At 34.2% G+C, this 24,829-nt stretch overlaps 1 protein-coding gene across 2 annotated transcripts in view; it reads right to left on the minus strand.

The window, feature by feature from the left end:
- Positions 1-1,671: 1,671 nt before the first annotated feature.
- Positions 1,672-24,829, minus strand: part of Awh (LIM/homeobox protein arrowhead) — a 47,632-nt gene continuing 24,474 nt past the window's right edge. The window contains exons 2-6 of one of the 2 annotated variants that reach the window (XM_073979860.1): positions 10,322-10,503; positions 8,907-9,124; positions 7,766-7,987; positions 7,159-7,284; positions 1,672-3,616 (exon numbers count right to left, since the gene is read on the minus strand). In XM_073979860.1, the coding sequence (XP_073835961.1) occupies positions 3,555-3,616; positions 7,159-7,284; positions 7,766-7,987; positions 8,907-9,124; positions 10,322-10,503 (810 nt within the window). In that variant the 3' untranslated portion in view covers positions 1,672-3,554. Of the gene's footprint in view, positions 3,617-7,158; positions 7,285-7,753; positions 7,988-8,906; positions 9,125-10,321; positions 10,504-24,829 lie in introns of both variants that reach the window. The other variant, XM_073979859.1, reaches the window with a different exon arrangement.

Genomic DNA, 24,829 nt, shown 5'->3' on the forward strand with positions numbered 1-24,829 from the left:
AATTTCTACCAGACTTATATTAGGTTCCAATATGGACTCAATCGGTCCACTGCTTCTGGTACCTCCCACACAAAATTTCGGAAAAGTTCAGTTTAGGACCTGCTCTCGAATCGCTTTGATTTTTTGATGTAACAACTTGTAATCACTGTCCTCCATATGACGGTACAAGTTTCATCAGGGGCAAGTCCATACCTCCTGAGAAAACAACCTAAAATGGGCAAAAAAACCTATAACACCATGTGTAGTGGTTGGAGCGCAGTATAACTCTCGAACGGATCTGCCGATTCGGTCCAAAATTTGGCCTTTGTAATATTTTGTCCAAACTTAGTTTAAGTTCAAAGATATCGGTCCACTCCTTCGGGCACCTCCCACACAAAACTTCGAATAACTTTACTTTAAGACCTGCTCTCGAATCACTTCGATTTTTGTTGAAGCAACTTGCATTCGCTGCCTCCATTACGACGGTAAACGTTTTTTCAGGGACAAGTCCATACTTCTTGAGAAAACAGCTCAAAAGGTGTAAAAAACACCTATGGCACCATATGTAGTGGCATTTGTCATATTTTGTCCAAACTTAGTTTCAGTTTGGAGATACCGGTCCACAACTTCCAATAATTCCGCCCAATATTTAAAAAATAATGTCACTAAAATGCTATGCACTATATTTCTTGAACGGGCTGAGGGTATATCTCTGTCTGCAAAGCCGACTGATACTTTTTTACTTGTTAATTTTCAGAAACATAAACCACCGAATAATTAAAAACAGATGATTGCTTGTTTTTAGGAAGAAGAGGAGATGCAAGTGCTTGCTAGAAGAAATTTGTCCAGCAAGAATTTGCAAACTCTCAGTAAAAGAACGGTCTCTATTGCTGGACTTTTGTGTTAACAGACGACTTCCAGCAACAATTGGTACAAATTGTTAAAAATTTTAGGGTAACCAGACAGACCTAATATCTGTTATAGTTTCTGAGAAATAGCTATTTTTCTCCAGAAATGTGCAAAAATTACATATTTTCCAAAATATGGGAAAACTTTCGTTTTTTAGGAGCACAACCATGTTTACTATCGCATCCCATATAGACATTAACAATCGGTAACGAAAATATGGAGGCTTGGCCAGGAAAATCGATTCTGAACTAGAATGTTATTTCGTGTTTGTTGTGAGCTTTTCAATGCTCTTTCTGGCTTCACTTACTAGTTTGTGAGCCTACCTCTTGCATAAAATTGCCACATAGGTTGTTGTTTGTATTGCATTATGTTCTGTCGATTCCATTGTGTAAGTCGCTATGTATATGTTTCTGAAGGCTGTGTCGAGACTAAACTCCTCCTCCATTAACCCAAACACTGTGCAATTGTAACATTACCTTCGACCACATAAATGTCCGACATCGGACTGTTTATGTCTTGCACGGTAAATTTTTTACTTTGCGAGCTTTTCACATTGCAAGTTATGCATGGAGTACATACATGATACAAAAAGATAGTTGATCACACTATTCTGCACCAGAAACAACGTTGCCCTAAGTGTAGGTACCGCTAAGTCAGTTCAAAATAATGTTAGCCAGTTCTAAATTTATTACATTACCAGTCCGCTTTTATACTTCCATAACCTCGCCCTTTTCGCTTTCTTGTGGATATTAAGAATAGAAATAAAAAATAAATTACAGAAACTTTTTTAATTTGAAAATTGTTTTATTTTTATTGTAATTCTCTTTTCTTTAATCTTCCATTTTGATATATATATTTTATGTATATATACGGTTTTTTGTTTGTTTCATCATTATTGTTTGTTATAAATACTTTAATATGATGTAGCAATTACTATTTACAAAACAAATGCCTAATTATAATCTGCATTATCTATAAAACATTTCTTTAAAATTTATGCATTTAAATAATTTAACTTAAAGTTTAAGGGAAATTTCTATTTTACAAAACATTAAATCCTTCAGATAAACACATATACATACGTACATATTATACATAAATATGTATGAAGGAACCAAATAGGGATTTGAACATGCAGAATGTTTACAGATGCACAGGAAGGGAGAGGGAAATGCAGGAATCATTAGAAAGTGGTCATAGGAAGTAACAGGACCAAACAAGAAATAAACAATAACAACAGTTTTATTTTGTAATCATTCTTAAATATAAATTACAGGGACAAATTGTTTATCTAAATTAATTTACAGTATATCTATCTAACTAAATACATACGATGGATGATGATAGTATGTTGTATGTACGTATGAACGTGTGAACACTTATTTTTTCATATACATACATATGTAATCGAATATGATACAATTACTACAACCAACTAAAGGCAAAGATATGTATGTTTGTAATGCCATGGATGCATATGTAGGTATTCGGATATTCATCTGCAGGGAAACCATTTAGATTTGGCTGTATGTATGGGTGCATGACTGTTCATCGTCGGTGAAATCGGCAATGCACAAACCAGTGCAATAATGTATGGCTAGCTCAGGACACTTGTTAGCATGCAGCAATACTCTATTAACTTTAGTAAAATATTTCACTGCACACACATTCATACTTACATATATACATGGTTCTATCAACCAAACAAGTTCTAGGATCTGGCTATTGGATTTAATACAATACACATACGTACAATCATATGTAAGTGGAGTGCATATTTATGTTAGAAATGTTGTTTGTGTGTGAATTGGTTGATAAACATGACTTAGAACAGGAATCTAATCCACAATTATACTGGCGCTACAAAATCACAGTTTACATAGTGACTTTTTAAAGCAAATCTGACTTAAGCCCAAACAATAAATCCAAAATATATTTTTATATACATTCATATACATACTTTTATTATATTACCTTAACTAATTGAGCTTCAAAATCGATAGCAAAAGTAACAGAAAATTTCACAATATTTTCACAATAGAATTTAATTTGAAAGTGCAAGAAATTTGGAATGCGTTTTTGGGCGATTTTTAAGCCTTAGCCAGTTTTCTCCTCAACCAATTCACTTGAACCGACAGAAGTACTTAAAGCACTTTAACTGAATAGGATGTTTATATACAGCAAAGTGAAAATTGGTCACTTGTGTAAATTTTCACTTGATAAAATCGCATTATTTGGATGTGTATGTTTGGGGGGATGCCTGTTAGCCTTCTAAATTAGTTTCAAAATAAAGTAAATTAATGTATTTAGAATTTTACTAAGAACCTGGCTTTTCTTCTTGCATGAATATCGAAGGCCTATAACAATCTAAGATGCACTTATGCATACACATTGTCATTGAATTAGGTAAGATCTTGTACACATATCGCACCCAATTTTGATTTAAATTACACCGACAATTATTTGCGCTTTACATGGTCTCCACATATTTCACGATTCGTTTGATTTGCTTTTAATATATATTTTAGAATTGGACGATTTTGCAATTTTGACTAGGATTAGGACGTTTTCTCTTTCTTTCTAAAATATTTTCAATATTTCGTTAATAAAAAATAATTCTTATGTAAGATAAGGTAATTGATCTAATTAGGATCTAACAGATTAAGTCACACTTCACTTTGCATACAATGCACACTGGAATCCTGTGATAATTCATCCATTGAAGACTCTATAAAGAAAATGAAGAAAAACAACCGATTATTCATTATAAGTCAGTCAATAAAAAAATAAAGTGTGTAATGTATAGATGTAAAATTATAATATGATCATGTTAGTGTATTAAAATCGGTTAATATGAATTACAACAAGAACTGTAAATTAAATTTTTATATGAAAACTAGCTGACCCGGTCCGCGTTGCTGGCCCGTTGTTTGGGTTCTCTGTGTAAACTTTAGTTATCTGTCCAGTATTGATGTCAATGTTTGACATAAATTCCATGTAATGGTATCTCCCAAATTTAAGATATAAAATCTCTTTTATTATACCCTTCACCATAAATGGACAGTTTAAATCGCTTTGTGACCCACATATAATGGTCGGTGCAGGTCAATTAACATTGCTATATATTGGTTTGTTGGTCTCGGTTGGGGTCATAAATATTACTGCAGAGAATTGTCAGTATAGGTCCACGTTTTGATATACATAGCTCCCATAGAACGGTACCGGCTGATTTTCACTATTTTTTTAGGATTTAACATCATTATCACACCAAAATGGCTTTAATCTGGTTTTAATATAATTTAAAGATGAGAGCATAGGTTCACGTTTTGATATATCTCCCAAAAAACAGTACCTCCCGATTTTCGATAGTTCGGAGATATAGCCACTGTTGGGGGTCGTGAACAGTCTTGCAGAAAATTTTCAGTATATGTCCTCGTTTTGATATACATAGGTCCCATAGAACGGTGGCGACTAATTTTCGCTATTTTTGGTGGATTTAACCTCATTCAGCCCGATCGAACGTAACGCCTTTTTTCTTCGCGCTCTATTTTACCACTATTGCATGGTAAAATACCCCTCTGCGAAATGTATGTTCCTTCGGTATATGTATGGCACCATTTATATAATTCATAAAAAATTACTTCTATAAACTATAAACTGAAATCAATGCTCATGAAGTTTCACTTCCCACATTTTGAGATTTTATCCGTAATTGTAATATTTTCAAAAATCGGACACTATCGCGGTATTCTGATTCTAATGATGATATTGTTTTGTATATCAATAACTTTGTCTGACGTCCAATCATTTTTCTGGAATTTCGGTCTAGTGACATCTCAAGTTATCGGGATTTCACTGTATTCCAAAATGTGGAGTTGATCGAGCTATCCCACTTATTGTTAAGTGTTCAGGGTTTGTAGCGTTTTTTATGCACACTTACAAAATTATGTATATTATCTGAAATCATAAATGTTTGAACATTTTGTGATGACCATGATATTTCACTTCCGCGAAGACCATTCAGGGTCAAGACAGTATTACAATAGTATTGCAAACAATCTGTAAACAATACGTTCAAAAATATCATGGACTTCAGATTTTTTTTTTTTAAATTTTGGAGGAGAACCTCCGGTCACTACCTCCGGCCACTACCACTTGTTCAAGCTAGTGTTTATATCATTTTTGTGTCACGCTTACTAAAATTATGTATATTAATTGAAATAATACATTTTTGAAAACTTTGTGATGACCGCGATTTCAGATTTTATTAAAAACATTGTAGGGGAGGACCACCGGTCACTACTCTTAGTCGTATAAAAACAGCTTACGAACGTTCTAATTAATTGAAATAATACATTTTTGAAAATTTTGGGATGACCGCGATATTTCACTTCCACGACGACCATTCAGGGTCAAGACAGTAATTACCATAGCATTGCAAACAATTTGTAAACAATATATTAAAAAGTATCTTGAATTTCGCGGTTTTCTTAAAAAATTGTGGGGAGGACCACCGGTCACTACACTTAGCGGGTTAAATAAATAGATTACGACCTATTCTCAGACCTAAAAACTTCACATACAACATTTTATAAGACTTCCCAATCGATTTTTCGGAATTGCTTTATCGTGACATCTCAAATTATCGGGATTTTACTGTATTCCAAAATATGGCGTTGACCGCGTTATCCCACACATAGAAGCCAGTGTTATAGCGATTTTATAGTCACGCTTACTAAAATTTGCTATACTATCTGAAATAGTACATTTTTGAATAATTTAGGATGACCGCGATATTTCACTTCCGCGACGACCATTTAAGAAAATATATAGCCTATTTTCACCACCGGTGTTCCCAGTACATTATCGGAAATTTTTCAAAAAATCTATTCAGCCGTTTTTGAGTCTTTTCGTTTTTGAATAATTTGGAATGACCGCGATATTTCACTTCCGCGACGACCATTCAAGAAAATATATAGCCTATTTTCACCACCGGTGTTCCCTGTACATTATCTGAAATTTTCAAGAAAATCTGTTCAGCCGTTTTTGAGTCTATTCGGAACATACAAACATACAAACATAGTAACATACACACATTGTCTTTTATATATTAGATAATATCTTTAGGACTTTTTTGATTTTCTTCAAAATCCAAAATTACAAAAAAAAAAATTTGGAATTCTTGCGTTTTAGGCCAAATGCATGAAAATACACAAGCGACGGGTAACAGACAGTACTATAACAACACATTTTATATCCTTTTTTGTGGAGTTTAATCAACCAGCAGTAATAAATGGGTTAATACAGATATGTTCATTGGGGTTATAACTTTTTTGAATTTTTTGTAAAGTATAAAGAAATGCGTTGACAGTTTTCCCTACGGTTAAAAAGTTCCCGCACCAATTACATGTAAGTTTTATTTCTTCTATTTAAATAACCTATTTTTTATAATCTTTTTAAAATCATGGTGGCCGTAGAGTTCTCTATACCTGTCGGAACATGTTCTCAGAAAGTTTGGACATGCCCTTGTACCGTCTTAATAGAGGCCCCGAGAACAATCTCAAAAAATCAAAACGATTCGAGAGCTACTTTATCAAAATTTTGTGTGGCAGGTAGGAGGTGACCTGTATAGTACATATTTGAACCTGATTTATGTCTAGTAGAACTATTATGATGTACAAAGTATGGACTAAATCGCGGGCTCTTCTAACCCAATCGAACGATGATATGCCGCGAGACTTTGACGAAGTCTTTCTAAATGTTCCCAAGTATAAAATGAGAACATAATTGTTTCTAAAAGTTTCCATTTTTTGCTAATATATGTACGTCTTACGGTGCTTACAATGGCCAAAACTGTTGTGTAGCTACCGGAAATATACCATTTTTTTGGGACACGTCGCCAAATGTAAATCTGTTACTCCCTTCGAGAGTTGTCATGCGCACCGTTTTTGCGAAAATGTTGAACATGTTTTTATTGTTTACAATTTTTGGAATTATATTTTTCTGCTGGTTCTATGTAATCATATAGTTTTAAAATGCAAAATTGCTTACTTTACTCAGCCATACTAGGCTAACCGTACTAAAACCCGCAAGAGATAAATTGATGTCAATCCGTAGACTCAAATGAGCGAATTAATCTACATCGTGGTAACAGACAACATTCGGTAATATTTGGAAACATCTGTTGTCAAATACCTTCCAATCAGACACAGATAATTTTATTCTTAGTCATTAAATTCTTTGTCTCAATCATCATTTAATTGTACTTACCATGAGTTGGATATAATCCTGATTTATTGCCATTCAATTGCATAGGATTTTGAGCATTATTCTGGAACGAATAGGTAAGTTGCAGGTTGATGTGGCGGGCAAATGAATTTCCTTCAGGTTCACGCACTATAATCAAAAATATGTTGTAGAAAACATGTCTATAAGTATGTAAGTGGTATCTACAAAAATTCTATTAAGTTCAGGAAATTGAAACTTAGTTTCATAAATCGGAAAAATTATTAAAATCTAAATACATATAAAATATTTTCAGAACTAAAATCTACATAGTAAGTACATAAATTCATATGTGCACGGAGAAAAAAATGAAGTAAGCAAATAATATGTTTGGGCGCAAACAAATAATATGTTTGGATCCAAACATATTATTTGTTTGCAACAGTCCCTAATATAACATGTGTTTGGATCCAAACAATGCCTAATATAACATATGTTTGGATCCAAAAATATGTTATATTAGGGACTGTTGCAAACAGTTGTTTGCACCCAAACATATTATTTGTTTTCTGCATTTTTTTCTCCGTGTACTATAACAATACAACTACCGCTACGCTACAACTACTACAACACTACTTACTTTTATTCTTACCAGCATGTATATGTTTTTTTTGACGAGCTCGGGAATTTTGAAACCAGACTTGTGTTACCCGTTTACTCAGGCCGGTAACGGAGGCAATTCGTTCCAGGTCCTGGCCATCGGGGTTACTGTCTATTTGAAAGTTGGCCTGTAATACTTGTAACTGTTCTTCGGTAAATGTTGTGCGAACTCGTTTCGTTTTGCTTTTGTGGTATCCATCTCCATCACAGCCATCTGAAATAGACACAGAATAAGACAAAAATGCATCAATGGAGGAAAATGACGACAATTAATTTCTGTGCGTCCAATATCCAATGCCATAAAGGACAAATTGAAAATGCACATGCAGTTTATATTATATTATTTCATTCTCTTCACAAAGAGACATTTTGATGTAGAATTCTGATACTGAAATTGTAACACATTTCACTTAACACTACTACACTCACTAAAATGTCTTTAAATCCCAAGTTCTGAAATATACACATGTTTGGATATGTACATACATATGTGTGTCGTCCCAAATCAGAATCATTCATCACAGGTACACAACATCACTGGCGAGTAACTGAGGAATTTCATTTTTAATGTGGCATTTTTATACTTTTAGCTGCTTTCATTTATAGCGGATTTGAATGTTTTTTTTTTTGGGAAAACGGGGATACCGACTTCCAAGCACGTTTCATGTCAACTTGTTGGATAAATGGTTCGTTGGCTGGTTGACTGGCGTACAGTCATGCGGACGGACAATTTTTCATAGGTACATACGAACCGTTTGACTGAGTCAGGAAGCGTAGTATCAAAAATATACTTGGTTACCTAGTCGGTGCAAATAAATAAAACGGGTTTGAGGAATGAAGGAGTGTCTGACGAATGAATTGAATGCCCGACCAAGTGAATGACGTTGAGTAGTTGTGTATTGAAATTTATTTGGTTTAGTTTGCTGGCTTGGCTTGGACTGGCACGCTTTTGTGAGGTTCCGACATGAATTTGTACGTGGTTCATATGTTAGAACGAAATCTCGTTCACCATCATAAGCGCATGCCATTCAAACATAATTCGTCATGTGACAAGTTAAACAGCTACCGTTTAACAACATGTGTCTCATACAGTCTCATTGATATGTGGATAACATGGCCAGTTGCCAACTTACCATCACTTGAGGTAGTTCCTCCTTCCACAGTCTCAAGGTAGTGGGATTTACACAGAACTCGGTCTTCCATCAGGGCGAATTGTTCTCCGGTGGAGAGCTGTCGACCACATTGATCACATGCGAAGCAGGCTAAATGGAATACTAAATCACGGGCTCTTCTAACCCAATCGGACGCTGAGATGCCGCGACAACATTTCGAACACTTGGCGCCAAAGTTTCTGTAAAAGAAATAGTGAAATTAAGTAAATAAATAAAGCACACAGGTGAGTTTGACGAAGTCTTTCTAAATGTTCCCAACTTTTAAATGATAACATAATTGTTTTTAAACGTTTCCATTTTGTTGCTAATTTAGGTACGTCTTACGGTGCCTACAATGATGGCTCAAACTGTTGTGTAGCTACCGGAAATATGGCTTTGTTTTTGGGACGTGTCGCTAAATGTAAGCGAAAAGATGTGAAACAACCGCTCATAACATTTGAAGAGGAAGGAGACTTGCACCTAACCATACATACATTCATGTGTATGTAGTTCGTTCTAATCATCTGCATCTTTAGTTGGATCTCATGGTGATGGCAGAACGTAAAGCTCCACATTTTCAAACTTATTATGCCTGACTTGAAAAACAAATATTTTTTCAGTCTCCTATAAACATTTGATGTTTTTCTTATTTCCGTCAAGGTGTTTGGCTTTGGGCTTTTCCTCTTTGTCACCACCACTTGCCATTGTATGACGATAATTGTGTATTCTTCTCAGAGAGAGAATGCTGTTTACACAATGCGGACACTACGCCGGTTGGATTGAATTGCTTGCTGTTTATGTTTGAGAACTTTGTCTCCACACGAGTGTCGGTCGGCTAGTCTTGGGACACCATGCATACATCCGCATCCGATGTTGACAAGTCATGCTCAAGTGGCAAGTAGAGCACCAATCTATTGATACCAAAAGATGATGAAGTGGCCAAACGAACCTTAATAAAAAACATACATACATTCGTACGTTGGGTTGTGTCACTCTGCCGCTTTATCTGATTCTTTAGCTTTCCAATCGATCTATTTTCATTGCGCCTTGATGTTTTTATTTTTTTAGTTTTCAATAAATGCTGCAGACACAAATAAATACGTTGACGTTTCTGTTTGTTTTACGGATTAAAAGCGAAGTTAAATGATGACGATGATAATTTAGATATTGAAATAAATGTTTCGATTTCTCACGTGTAGGGCTGAATATACCAGTCCGCACACACATATACACTAACACAGGTGCATTAACGGTGTGGGAAAATGCCTTTACTCTTTCAACACCTGAATATACACAATTTATAGCTAATGGAAACTTTATGTCGATCAATGTTATTGGGATACAAGTGAAAACACCTTATCTAATCGGGAGACAAATATTCAGACTATGGAACTTACTTGCTGTAATCTGCTTTGCAGTAAACCTGCCGTTCTCTTATGAAACAGGACTGTTGACGATCCAGCGGACACATGCACATACAACATCGCAGACAATTGGCATGCCACGAACATCCACCAACTTCTAAATAGAATCTATCTGAAATTGGCTCCCCACACGCTGCGCATGAACGCAGCTCAGTCTGTAAATAGAATAAATAAAATATGTACATATATATTTTTTAGTAGAAATATTCAAGGAAAATAATTCAAATAGGAGACAAATAATATTGAATCGAGGATTCTTCCGGATAACTAGATAGCCATGTGGCAGCAGCATTTTTATACCTTCAGCATTTATGCTAACGAGGGTATATACACTTTCATACGGGCAAAATGTGCCTCATCGAAATAATGTCCGTCCGTTTGTCTGTCTGGCTGGCTGGCTGGTGCGCACGATTACTCTCAAACGGATCAACCGATTCGGTCCAAAATTTGGCTTTCGTAATATTTTGTCCAAACGTAGTTTAAGTTCGAAGATGGGTTATATCGGTCCACTCCTTCAGGTACCTCCCACACAAAATTTCGGAAAAGTTCAGTTTAGGACCTGTTCACAAATCGCTTTGATTTTTGTAGTAGCAACTTCACTGCCCTCCATATAACGGTATAAGCTTCATCAGGGGCAAGTCCATACTTCCTGAGAAAATAGCCTGAAAGGTACAAAAAAGCCCTATGACACGGTGTGTAGTGGTTGGAGCGCAATATAACTCTCCAACGGATTTGCCGATCCGGTCCACAATTTGGTCTTTGTAATATTTAGTTTAGTTAAGTTCGAAGATAAGCCATATCGGTCCACTCCTTCAGGTACCTCCCCCACAAAAGTTGAAAAATGTTCGGAAAAGTTGTTCGTACGGTAACTCTTGAAGGGAGTGGCCGAATTGGTCTATACTTTACACATCCTAATATATCTACCAGATATAGATCAGGTTCAAATATGGACTATATTTGTTCACTCCATCCGGTACCTCCCACACAAAATTTTGGATAAGTTCTCTTTAAGACCTGATATCGAATCACTTTGATTTTTGTTGAAGCAACTTGCGTTCGCTGCCTCAATTACGATGGTAAAAGTTTTTTCAGGGGCAAGTCCATACTTCTTGAACAAACAGCCCGACGAGTGCAAAAACCCCTATGGCACCATATGTTGTAGCTGGAGATCCACTTCCATAACGGTCAATGTCGATCCATTCCTTTTAGTATCTCCCCCGCAAAACTTTTGATCTTTAATCTCAATCAACATTTTTGTCGGTTCAAACGCTCAAAATTTTAAAACGCCCTAAATACAAACGTATTTTGGGAAAAATTGTTTCAATATACACAGGCTGAGGGTATATCTCTGTCGGCAAAGCCGACTGATACTTTTTAAATGGTTTTTTTACTTGTTTAATTTAAATTTCATATAAAGGCACATATGTACCTATGAGATGATCATTACTAAGCACGAAAGAAGTTTTAAATTTTTTATATTACTGGCTAACATTAGTTTTTTCTCGGCTATGACTATTTTATAATGGATTGCCATTTATTAATTCTAAGCAGCTGTCACATTTCAAACTACTTTAAGATTCCCTGAACAATGACTGCCAAGTCGGAGTGACCACGACTTATTCGGAAATAAAAAAAAATATATTATAAGAAATTAATATTTATGTCGTAAATCACGACAGATACCAACGAAAGTTCCCAATATATATACAACAACAACAGTTACTATTCACAGCATTTTATGTATTTTTTCTTCTTCTCTTTATGAAACGTTTTGGGCAAGCCAGGCAAACGAAACAGTTCAAGAGATGCTAACACAAAATGGAATTTTAAATCAACTTGAAATTTAAATTTTACATAAAAACGATAAATCTTTGTTCGGCTCACAATTTGTAGCGGCTTCTGTTTGATAATGGAATTCTGTGTTAGTTTTTTTGTTGAAGAATTAAAATTAAAATGTATTCAAATCTAAAATGTTTTTATGCAATAACCTAAAACAAATAAACAAAGCATAGACAACGAATGCGGTACTATTACAAAAATTCAGAAGCGAAAATAAAAATTGTAATAGATTATTTAATTGTTCGTTAATATGCATATATGCATGAACGAAGAATCTAAACGAAATATATACATAAACGAATTACAAATAGAATAATTCGAATTACAAATGGAATAATTCGAAGTACAAATGGAATAATTCGAATTAAAAACAAAAAATTTCGAATTGCCAATAAAATAATTCGAATTACAAGTGAAATAATTCGAATTACAATTAAATTGTTTCGAATTACAAATAAAATGTTACGAATTACAAACGGAATTCTCGAATAACATCTGAAAAAGTTGTAATGTCAACGTTACTTAAGTTATTCTCATTGGGTGATAACTCAAGAATGGTGGTTTACAATTCCCGGATATCTCTTTGGTTGCCGGAGATCGTGATATTTAGATACACAATCATCTGTATAAATTGGAAGAATTTATAAAAATATTAGAAAGTAATCTTCATTCATTGCGCGCATTGAAATTAGTCAGATTTCGTTATGGCGCCAAAAGTAGAAAATAATTAACAAAATTCATCTGAAATTAATAACTAAATTTATTTAGAGATTTATTTTATTTTTCAGAAAACTTTATTCAAAATGTTATCAGTAAAATATAATTCCATCACATCTTTTAGGTGTTACTTTATGTTTGTGTGGAAAAAGTATAAGAGGCTACAATAAAGTTAAAATACTTTACGATGTGAACGTGGCAATTAAATCGTTCGCATAACCATCAACACTCGAGATATGTACCCAACAGGCGTCATGTTACTTTTTTAACATTTGAGAATGAATCATTGAAAGAAACAATCCATGGTTACCTGTTTTTTCATTGCACGTACCGTTGGCCAAAGGTATCATTAAGTGTGAGAATTTATAAAAAATGTGCTAAAATGGACCGATTTATGTTATTTGCATTTCATTTGTTGTTGAGTGCAAAAATAAAACAATTGGCTCCAGCTACCATTAGTATGAACGTAAGTGCCGTGTAACTATCTGCGTTCTAGTGTATTAGAGCAAAAATTGAAAATAAAAAAAAAAACAAATACATTTTATCAAAGACAACGCATTTATTATGTTTACATTGGCCGAACAAATACGCTGAATAATTAATATTTAAAATACAAAAACAATTAAACAAATTATTCACAAACATTCAACTAACCGTAAATTTTTTTACATAAAATTACAAATAGCGAAGAAGAACAACAACAACTAGCAGCAGCTATTGTTTATTTAAATTATTGTTTAATTTGACACAAAAATGCACAGCCGAATAATTAGTTTGTTTATTTATTTCTTTATATTTTACAATATCATTCGACAGCCAAATCTTAAAAGGGCGTTTGGCTGTTGGCTCTTTACAGTTGTAGCAACTCAATTTGACCAGCATCCGATTTGACTGGCATTAATTGTTCGAAATGAAAACATAACATGTTTCGTTTTTTCTGTCTTTGTAATAAACGAAATATTTAATCTAATATATAAAAGGCAATGTGTGTATGTTAGTATGTTTGTTTGTTTGTATGTTTGTATGTTTGTATGTTCCGAATAGACTCAAAAACGGCTGAATAGATTTTCTTGAAAATTTCAGATAATGTACTGGGAACACCGGTGGTGAAAATAGGCTATATATTTTTTTGAATGGTCGTCGCGGAAGTGAAATATCGCGGTCATCCCAAATTATTCAAAAATGTATTATTTCAGATAATATACCTAATTTTAGTAAGCGTGACTACAAAACCGCTATAACACTGGCTTCAATATGTGGGATAACGCGGTCAACGCCATATTTTGGAATACAGTAAAATCCCGATAACTTGAGATGTCACTATATAAAAATTCCGAAAAATCGATTGGGAAATCTTATGTGAAGTTTTTAGCTTTGAGAATAGGTCGTAATCTATTTTTTTTTATCCCGCTAAGTGTAGTGACCGGTGGTCCTCCCCACAATTTTTTTAAGAAAATTGCGAAATTCAAGATACGTTTTAATATATTGTTTACAAATTGTTTGCAATGCTATGGTAATTACAGTCTTGACCCTGAATGGTCGTCGCGGAAGTGAAATATCGCGGTCATCCCAAAATTTTCAAAAATGTATTATTTCAATTAATTAGAACTGTCGTAAGCTGCTTTTATACGGCTAAGAGTAGTTACCGGTGGTCCTCCCCCACAATGTTTTTAAGAAAATCTGAAATATTTGGTATTTTTGAACGTATTGTTTACAGATCTTTTTCCCTGAATGATCGCGGTCATCACAAAGTTTTCAAAAATGTATTATTTCAATTAATATAAATAATTTTAGTAAGCGTGACACAAAAACGATATAAACACTAGCTTAAACAAGTGGGATAGCGCGGTCGTGAGCTATTTTAATACGCCTAAGAGTAGTGACCGGAGGGTTCTCCTTCAAAATTTTTTTTTAAAAAATCTGAAGCTCATGATATTTGTGAACGTATTGTTTACAGATTGTTTGCAATACTACTGTAATTACTGTCTTGACCCCGAATGGTCTTCGCAGAAGTGAAATAGTGAAATATCGCGGTCATCACAAAATTTGCAAACATTTATTATTTTAGATAATATACATAATTTTGTAAGCGTGCTCAAAAACGCTATAAACGCTGAACACTAAACAATAAGTGGGATAGCGCGATCAACTCCACATTTTGGAATACAGTAAAATCCCGATAAGTTGAGATGTCACTAGACGGAAATTCCAGAAAGATCAGACAAAGTTATTGATATACAATACAATATCATATTGGAATGAGAATACCGCGATCGTGTTCGATTTTTGAAAATATTATAATTACGGATAAAATCTCAAAATGTGGGAAGTGAAACTTTATGAGCATTGATTTCAATCCTTGGAATAGCTACATAAATATACATTTTTTAAATACAGCAAAATCTCGATAATAACAACTACATTTTATAGAAGTAATTTTTTTATGAATTATATAAATGTTGCCATGCATATCCCGAAGGAACATACATTTCGCTGAGGGGTATTTTACAACTATTGCATATAGAGTGCGAAGAAAAAAGGCGTTACGTTCGATCGGGCTGAATGAGGTTAAATCCACCAAAAATAGCGAAAATCAGGTGCCACCGTTCTATGGGAGCTATATCAAGACGAGGACGTATACTGAAAATTCTCTGCAAGACTGTTTACGACACCCCCAACAGTGGCTATATCTCTGAACTATCGAAAATCGGGAGGTACTGTTTTATGGGAGCTATATCAAAACGTGAACCTATAACTGTTACATACTGAGCGCAAATAAAAGGGCGTGTCTTTCGGTCGATCCGAATATTTTGCTCTCCTCTTTAAAATATATTAAAACCGGATTTCAGCCATTTCGGTGTGATAATGATGTTAAATCCTCAAAAATAGCGAAAATCAGCCGGTACCGTTCAATGGGAGCCATATCAAAACTTGGACCTATACTGACAATTCTCTGCAGTAATAATTACGACCCCAACCGAGACAAACAATCCAATATATAGCAATGTTAATTGACGTGGACCGACAATTATATGTGGGTCACAAAGTGCTTTAAACTGCGATTTATGGTGAAGGGTATAATAAAAGAGATTTTATATCATAAATTTGGGGGATACCATTACATGGAATTTATGTCAAAACATTGATTTATATTATGAAGTTTCTAGAAGGATGCCTAATTAAGGCTGTATCAATACTGGATATATAACTAAAGTTTACACGGAGAACCCAAACAACGGGCCAGCAACGCGGACCGGGTCAGCTAGTCTAATATATAAAAGACAATGTGTGTATGTTACTATGTTTGTATGTTTGTATGTTCCGAATAGACTCAAAAACGGCTGAACAGATTTTCTTGAAAATTTCAGATAATGTACAGGGAACACCGGTGGTGAAAATAGGCTATATATTTTCTTGAATGGTCGTCGCGGAAGTGAAATATCGCGGTCATTCCAAATTATTCAAAAACGAAAAGACTCAAAAACGGCTGAATAGATTTTTTGAAAAATTTCCGATAATGTACTGGGAACACCGGTGGTGAAAATAGGCTATATATTTTCTTAAATGGTCGTCGCGGAAGTGAAATATCGCGGTCATCCTAAATTATTCAAAAATGTACTATTTCAGATAGTATAGCAAATTTTAGTAAGCGTGACTATAAAATCGCTATAACACTGGCTTCTATGTGTGGGATAACGCGGTCAACGCCATATTTTGGAATACAGTAAAATCCCGATAATTTGAGATGTCACGATAAAGCAATTCCGAAAAATCGATTGGGAAGTCTTATAAAATGTTGTATGTGAAGTTTTTAGGTCTGAGAATAGGTCGTAATCTATTTATTTAACCCGCTAAGTGTAGTGACCGGTGGTCCTCCCCACAATTTTTTAAGAAAACCGCGAAATTCAAGATACTTTTTAATATATTGTTTACAAATTGTTTGCAATGCTATGGTAATTACTGTCTTGACCCTGAATGGTCGTCGTGGAAGTGAAATATCGCGGTCATCCCAAAATTTTCAAAAATGTATTATTTCAATTAATTAGAACGTTCGTAAGCTGTTTTTATACGACTAAGAGTAGTGACCGGTGGTCCTCCCCTACAATGTTTTTAATAAAATCTGAAATCGCGGTCATCACAAAGTTTTCAAAAATGTATTATTTCAATTAATATACATAATTTTAGTAAGCGTGACACAAAAATGATATAAACACTAGCTTGAACAAGTGGTAGTGGCCGGAGGTAGTGACCGGAGGTTCTCCTCCAAAATTTAAAAAAAAAAAATCTGAAGTCCATGATATTTTTGAACGTATTGTTTACAGATTGTTTGCAATACTATTGTAATACTGTCTTGACCCTGAATGGTCTTCGCGGAAGTGAAATATCATGGTCATCACAAAATGTTCAAACATTTATGATTTCAGATAATATACATAATTTTGTAAGTGTGCATAAAAAACGCTACAAACCCTGAACACTTAACAATAAGTGGGATAGCTCGATCAACTCCACATTTTGGAATACAGTGAAATCCCGATAACTTGAGATGTCACTAGACCGAAATTCCAGAAAAATGATTGGACGTCAGACAAAGTTATTGATATACAAAACAATATCATCATTAGAATCAGAATACCGCGATAGTGTCCGATTTTTGAAAATATTACAATTACGGATAAAATCTCAAAATGTGGGAAGTGAAACTTCATGAGCATTGATTTCAGTTTATAGTTTATAGAAGTAATTTTTTATGAATTATATAAATGGTGCCATACATATACCGAAGGAACATACATTTCGCAGAGGGGTATTTTACCATGCAATAGTGGTAAAATAGAGCGCGAAGAAAAAAGGCGTTACGTTCGATCGGGCTGAATGAGGTTAAATCCACCAAAAATAGCGAAAATTAGTCGCCACCGTTCTATGGGACCTATGTATATCAAAACGAGGACATATACTGAAAATTTTCTGCAAGACTGTTCACGACCCCCAACAGTGGCTATATCTCCGAACTATCGAAAATCGGGAGGTACTGTTTTTTGGGAGATATATCAAAACGTGAACCTATGCTCTCATCTTTAAATTATATTAAAACCAGATTAAAGCCATTTTGGTGTGATAATGATGTTAAATCCTAAAAAAATAGTGAAAATCAGCCGGTACCGTTCTATGGGAGCTATGTATATCAAAACGTGGACCTATACTGACAATTCTCTGCAGTAATATTTATGACCCCAACCGAGACCAACAAACCAATATATAGCAATGTTAATTGACCTGCACCGACCATTATATGTGGGTCACAAAGCGATTTAAACTGTCCATTTATGGTGAAGGGTATAATAAAAGAGATTTTATATCTTAAATTTGGGAGATACCATTACATGGAATTTATGTCAAACATTGACATCAATACTGGACAGATAACTAAAGTTTACACAGAGAACCCAAACAACGGGCCAGCAACGCGGACCGGGTCAGCTAGTCTATATATATAAAAATGGTGTAAAAAATGTATAGTAATTCATAAAATGAGAACGGCTAGGCCGATTTCTGTAAAATTTTTTGTCAGTTATTCGTATTTTCGAGGAGAAGGTCTTTACGGAAGAAAATTTTGGAAAATCTCTCTGGAAAAGTCGTAAAATTGGAAAAATCGAAAATTGAGTGTTTGTATGAAATTTTATTCCTTAATAGCGAGACGAAGTTCGCCGGGTCCGCTAGTTTTAATATAAAATTAAAGTTTCTTCTTTTTGTGTACTTTTTTTCAATACATTTAAAGGAATTTTGCACACATAACATATTTATAAGCTTAAAATTGTTGAATAGTCTATCCGAACAATTTTCCCCAGACTTCTCCAGAATCAAAAGAGATTTGACAACAACATCAATAAATGCCCATGGCATTCTCACGGTGTTTACGGTAAGATATTCGATCACAAATAAAAGTCTTTTTTTATTGGAGTTGTATTTCATGGTTGCTAAACAAAGTTACTTTTGTTGGAGTTGTTGTTACTGCTGTTATTGCCCAGAGCTACACTGAGGCAACCAACACTCGATGACAAATCATAAAAGTTGTCAAAATTTACAAGTGATTTCTTTTTGACAGTTGTCATTGTGGACGTCTGAAGCGACCAACCGGGGCACAGCGAATTCTTGCCTTGTTTCTTCAAGGGGTAAAACCATAAAAAAATGAAACGCCAGTCATTATTGATGGAATGGATATCTCAATCGACATGAAATATGTACATACATATGTATGCATTTGTGTTCATACATCGATACTTTTTTGGATACGACAGTCAGACAAACAATAGGCTTCAGAAGCGATTATGAAATCGTTGTCGACAATCTAAGTAACCATGCCATCCATCTATTCAAACATCCATCCCAACCATCGTCGATATGTTGATCGATCGATCAATTGATGCTGTTGTGCGTAAGCAAAATTGACAGTTAGATGCCAACGCCAGATAGACGATGATGTGGATTTTTTCAACTCAGAATTTGTACTTATTATTGTTGATGTGATATATTTCTTATGAAGAGTAGAATTGGAAATCGGTAGCAATATTCAATAAAATGATACAATCAATATTCTACACCATGGTCTACACATAGAAATGGAAATGTCACTTAACTTATTGAACCCTCGTATTTTTTTATTTTTTTCACTTAGATGCAACATCTTCTTGAATATAATTTTTGGCCGAAAACGACTGAGTATATCACATCTCCCATAATTTCAGAGCAAATTTTAATTGGATAGAAAAAAAAAACTTAAAAACCAAAAAAGCTCAAAACGTTCTAATGTCTTGGGGCAACATAGTCATCGTAAAAGGTATTGAAGTAGAATTCAACAACCGACTTTAGAAAACTAGGTCTGCTTTGGGGAGGCTCAATCTTGGCAGAGAAGCCGGATATCTTGCAAAATAAAAATTCCTTTATTCAATGCCTGGGCACAGTGGGTCCAAAATGTTTTTTTTTACAAAAATCGCACTTTTTGTGTGCGAGATGTTCGTGGGAACTATTATATATAATTAAAATGGCATATCCTTTTGTTTCTCCCTAAATTTATCATCATATCATTACATATATGTATATCATTTTATATCATATATAATTTTTTCATATATCACATCATTTAAAAGTGGTTTGCGCGGGACTTTTTTGAGAATTAAAATGGAATTAAAAATACACCAGAACATTAAGGAATTAATGTTATTTTAGTCATTAATAGGCAAAAGGAAATAATTTTATGAGCATTTTTTTTACTTCATAGTATTTTTAAAATTTTTTTTCAAAGTCGTTTGTGCGTGACATTTTTAATACTTAAATACAATAAACGTTATTTAAGTCATTAATAGGCAAAGATTCATTCATTCTCGCTACAGGAAATAATTTTTGAGAAAAAAGGTAAAACCCTAACGTACACCCAGATCCCACCTTGCGTCGTTCCTCATTGTTTTCGAAGTTGCGTCGTTGTGCAATTAGTATCAATTATTACTCTGCGTCGTTATTAGGCAAGCTTTTAGATTAGTTGTGTTGAAAAGACTGTTCAGGAAACATTTGACCAATGTGCAGTAAAAGAAAACTATCTTAGTACAAAAGTCGCTACGGACATTGAATAACTTTAATTTTGTTTTTCATAAATGAATTTTATACAAACTTTGTCAATTTTGTTATTACATTTTCAATTGCCTTTTTTTAAATTAGCGTTTTATTAACCCTGGAACCTATCTCCGAACTTTACATGGTTTTTCATAGAAAATTTTAATTCGTTTTGCGTAGTTTCACACTGAGTCTTGTATTTGGACCGTATTTACGGTGCAAAGCCAGGTCTGCGTGTATACAATGATTTGAAGATATAAAGGTAAGATTTAACTTTTAATATTTATTATTAAGTTATTAAGTGAAATAGCAAAATGGAAAAAAAATGTACCAACAAGATTATAAGATAAGACCATAAGAATAATTTTAACCGACTATTTCCTAGCAACAATTGCTCATTTGCTGTTGACCATAACATACATATGTTCCCACAACATCCCTGAAGGGACAAGGGGGGCTTCTCTCATATCAATGAGTGCACGCCGATTCTTATTGGCTCAATGATATGGGACCTACTTTTTATTGCCGAGTCCGAACGGCGTGTCTTACGACACCACTTTTTAGAGAAGTTTTTCATGGCTTAAATACTCAGGAAATGTCGCCGGCATTACTGAGGGGGAATTTTGCCACCGTTGAAAATTTGATGTTGCTTGGCCTGGGATTCGAACCGCAGACCTTCTGAGTGCAAGGCGGACGTGCTAACCATTGCACCACGGTGGCCTTTATGGCTGTTGACCATAAAGTTTAAGTAATAATAAGTGTTTCTGCCTAATACTACACCATTTTCACATGTAATTTGAATAATTTGTGTTGTAATTCGAAACATTTCACTTGTGATTTGAGAATTCCAATTGAATTTCGAATTATTTCATTTGTAATTTGAAAATTTCATTTGGATTTCGAATTATTTCATTTGTAATTTGAGAATTCCATTTGATATTCGAATTATTTCATTTGTAATTTGAATTTTTTCATTTGTAATACGAACTATTTCATTTGTAATTCGAATTGTTCCACTTGTAAGTTGAATTTTCTTGATTTGAAATTTCAAATGAAAAAATTCGATTTACAAATAGAAAAATTCAAATTACAAATGGAAAAATTCGAATTACAAATGAAGTAAAGTGAAAGCTTTTTAAATAGAGGATACTGGAGAAATTGTCCAGTAACATTAAGAAAATACAAAGACACATCTAATAACAGTAGTTTTGGTTATTTTGACTTGACAATGTTTTTATAAAAAAACAAGCAACACCCTTAACTCACTAAAACGAAAATGTTTATAGTACCTTTAAACCTTGCTTGTTATTTATGATTTCCTACCTTGCATTTATTGAGAATTTCTCAAGCATCTGAAAGATCTTGTCAATTTTATTGAGTCAATAAAATCTTACGATTTCTATCGACATCTGTTTGAAACGCAATGGGATATTTTTTCGTCTTATGCATAGGTGCTTTTACAGTCAGTTCCTTCTGGCCATATATCGATCAAAGTAACATCTCAATATTTATGGTTCCAACAGAACCTCATTATTAGCCACACAACCTAATAAAAATGTTTTTTTCTATGTTTTAAGCAAGGTGCAAGAAATTATTTATGGTAATCATTAACATTGTTTCATTTTTTCGTTTATGGTACCCACGTATTGTTGAAAAATTTTCGACTGTAATTTATGTATGTATGTATAAGCGGCCAATTATGAAAATGCTTGAATATTCCAAAAGTCTTTTGCAAAACATTCATTATCTGTTTCATCAATTTTTGTAGAATTCGTTTTTAGCCACAACAACGATCTGGTAAAATGTTATCATCGATTGGAAAACAACTGCCTGTAGAGCGATTCCCTGAAAATTCGGCAAAATTCAACTTTGGCGCCACACAAATTACTATGGAAACGAAGAACCGCTTGGTTGACACGGGTTAACCTTAACCGATCGGCATTAAAATTCATATATAAGGTTCCAAAAAAAATTTTATTATTCTTTTCTTGTTTGGGTCGACCTTATGTACATACACAGAGTACTTTTATGTGCTGCTAAACAAATTAATTAAAATATTTAATAACATAATTAATCGCACAATTAGAGTTTTATTTGATATGCTTTCAACGTATGAAACTTGTTGTTTAAATTTGACAAACATTGATAGATGTTTATACAAGAACAAATCAAAAGATGATTGATATAATTAAGCCGGCGGTATTATAAAAAATACAAAAATGTTGCCGCAATATTGTAAATTTTATTTTAATATAAATAAAAATCCAACTGAGTAAATATAGCAACTGAAATTAAGTGAAACAGTACTTATTCTTGTACTAGAACGGCAAAACTTCAATCGAATTCTCAACAGCCTCAAGGGGACGTTGAAATGTCCAAAGCATTGCAAATTTTGCCATACATACATGTGTATGTATTTATGTAAAGAATCGATAAATATTTAAACAGAAATATGCAGAACAATCAATTTGCCGCCTCTGAGAAGTGTATTTATTGTCTGCTTGGTTTTTCTCAGTGGCCAAAATACAAAAACAACCGCATTCAATAAGCGACAAAGTGTAAGCTTAAACCAACAACTGTACAAATAACTAGGTATGTGATCGGCCTTCGCTTGTATTCGTTAATACGGGCCTCACAAAGGGCGCACTCCACCTCCCCACTTACTACATATGTACATTTGTAATTCATGGAAGGCAATTCGCACCTAAGGTTCTGCGTGCTACAAATTAGTTAAACCTTGTGAATTGCACTATTCAATTACAATTCTCATGAAAACAGAAAGTCAGGGCGATGGTATATGGTTAGCTGGCATAATAAAAAAATTCAATAACATTCCCGTCCCTTTTCCGCCATGCCACAAAGTCAAATGTTTTCCTTGTTGCAACACCATGCTAGACATGTCAAAATTATTTATGACATAACAAATGTATATACAAATGTCCACATAAATATGAGTTGTTGTATGTGATTGCGCACTTACTTACATACAGAGGCTAACCACTACAACCACAGACGACCACAAAACACTGGGGTTAGTAACTTTTCAAGTGGCGTAACAATGGAAAAATTGAAAAGATACCCCTAAAATGAGATACTACAATAATAAGTGCTTGTCAGGCAGGCCAAACAATTGTCCGTCCGTGTGGTAGTTGTTCTTCCAGCTGTCTGGGCCCTGTTTACGCACATCCATGGATCACTTAAAATGGGTAATGGTTACACACGTCTGTATTTAGCCAGCTAAACATATTGTTTGTGTCTGCATTGCATATGAACACAAAAAAAGTCGCACACACAAACGCTGGTCCTAGCTCTAGCACCCAATCGAATACTTGCAAACATTGACAAAACAAATATCTAGCCGTACAATCATATTAAACACTCAAATTCATAGCCTTATACTCGTGTCAGGATAAAACTTGTATCCCATGGGAGGGGAGTGAGGAAGGTAAAGTCATAACTCCCTTGCTATAACCAGGAGGTGTACTGTCGTCCTTTGAAAATGATTATAAAATAAAAACATTGAATGCGTACGAATATAGAGACAGACGGACAGACAAATGTATGGAATTTGTTTATGTAGTTTCCAAACATGCATGATATGTTGTGTGTGTGTTTGTTTGTAATACAAATACGTAGTACAATGATGGCTTCTATTATTGTCTTATTTGTGGGCTGTTACTGTTGACTAATTTTTCTACATACATACATATGCATTTACAAATTTGTGCATACACTGGTAAATAGAGAGACTATATGTGTTGCTAGTTAGTAGCCACTGACATTAAAAAAGTATGCATAGTTATGCACACATACATATACATATATATTTCAGATGAAACAGCCGAATATTAAATTTTTTGCTTTGATATAGCCCCCATAGAACGATACCTCCCAATATCCAGTATTTTAATGGTTTTAGCCGCATTATTCCATCGAAATGGCTGAAATTCGGTAGGTATTTAGTCTTTGCTTGGGCTACAAAACTTTTCTCCAAAAGTTGTTTATATAGCCCCCATAGAATGGTACCTCCGGATTTTCGGAATTTGATTATTCTCACACACATTATTTAGTGTCACATATTTCTGCACAGAATTATCGGTATCGTTTTAGTATAGCCCCTGTAGAACGGTACATCCCGATTTTCGGCTGAAATCTGGTTCCAATATAATTTGTGGTGGAGGGTATACAAAGTTCAGCACGACCATACTTAACGCTGGTTTTACTTGTTTTATTTAGTGAATATCCGCAGGGGAAATTGTTACAAAAATATATTCAATATTGTACGGACGTAGTATCAACATATAGAAAGGCGTTAAT

This window comes from Musca autumnalis, unplaced genomic scaffold, assembly GCF_047663935.1.
Source record: "Musca autumnalis isolate F117 unplaced genomic scaffold, ASM4766393v1 scaffold_4, whole genome shotgun sequence".
Classification (NCBI taxonomy): Eukaryota; Metazoa; Arthropoda; class Insecta; order Diptera; family Muscidae; genus Musca; species Musca autumnalis.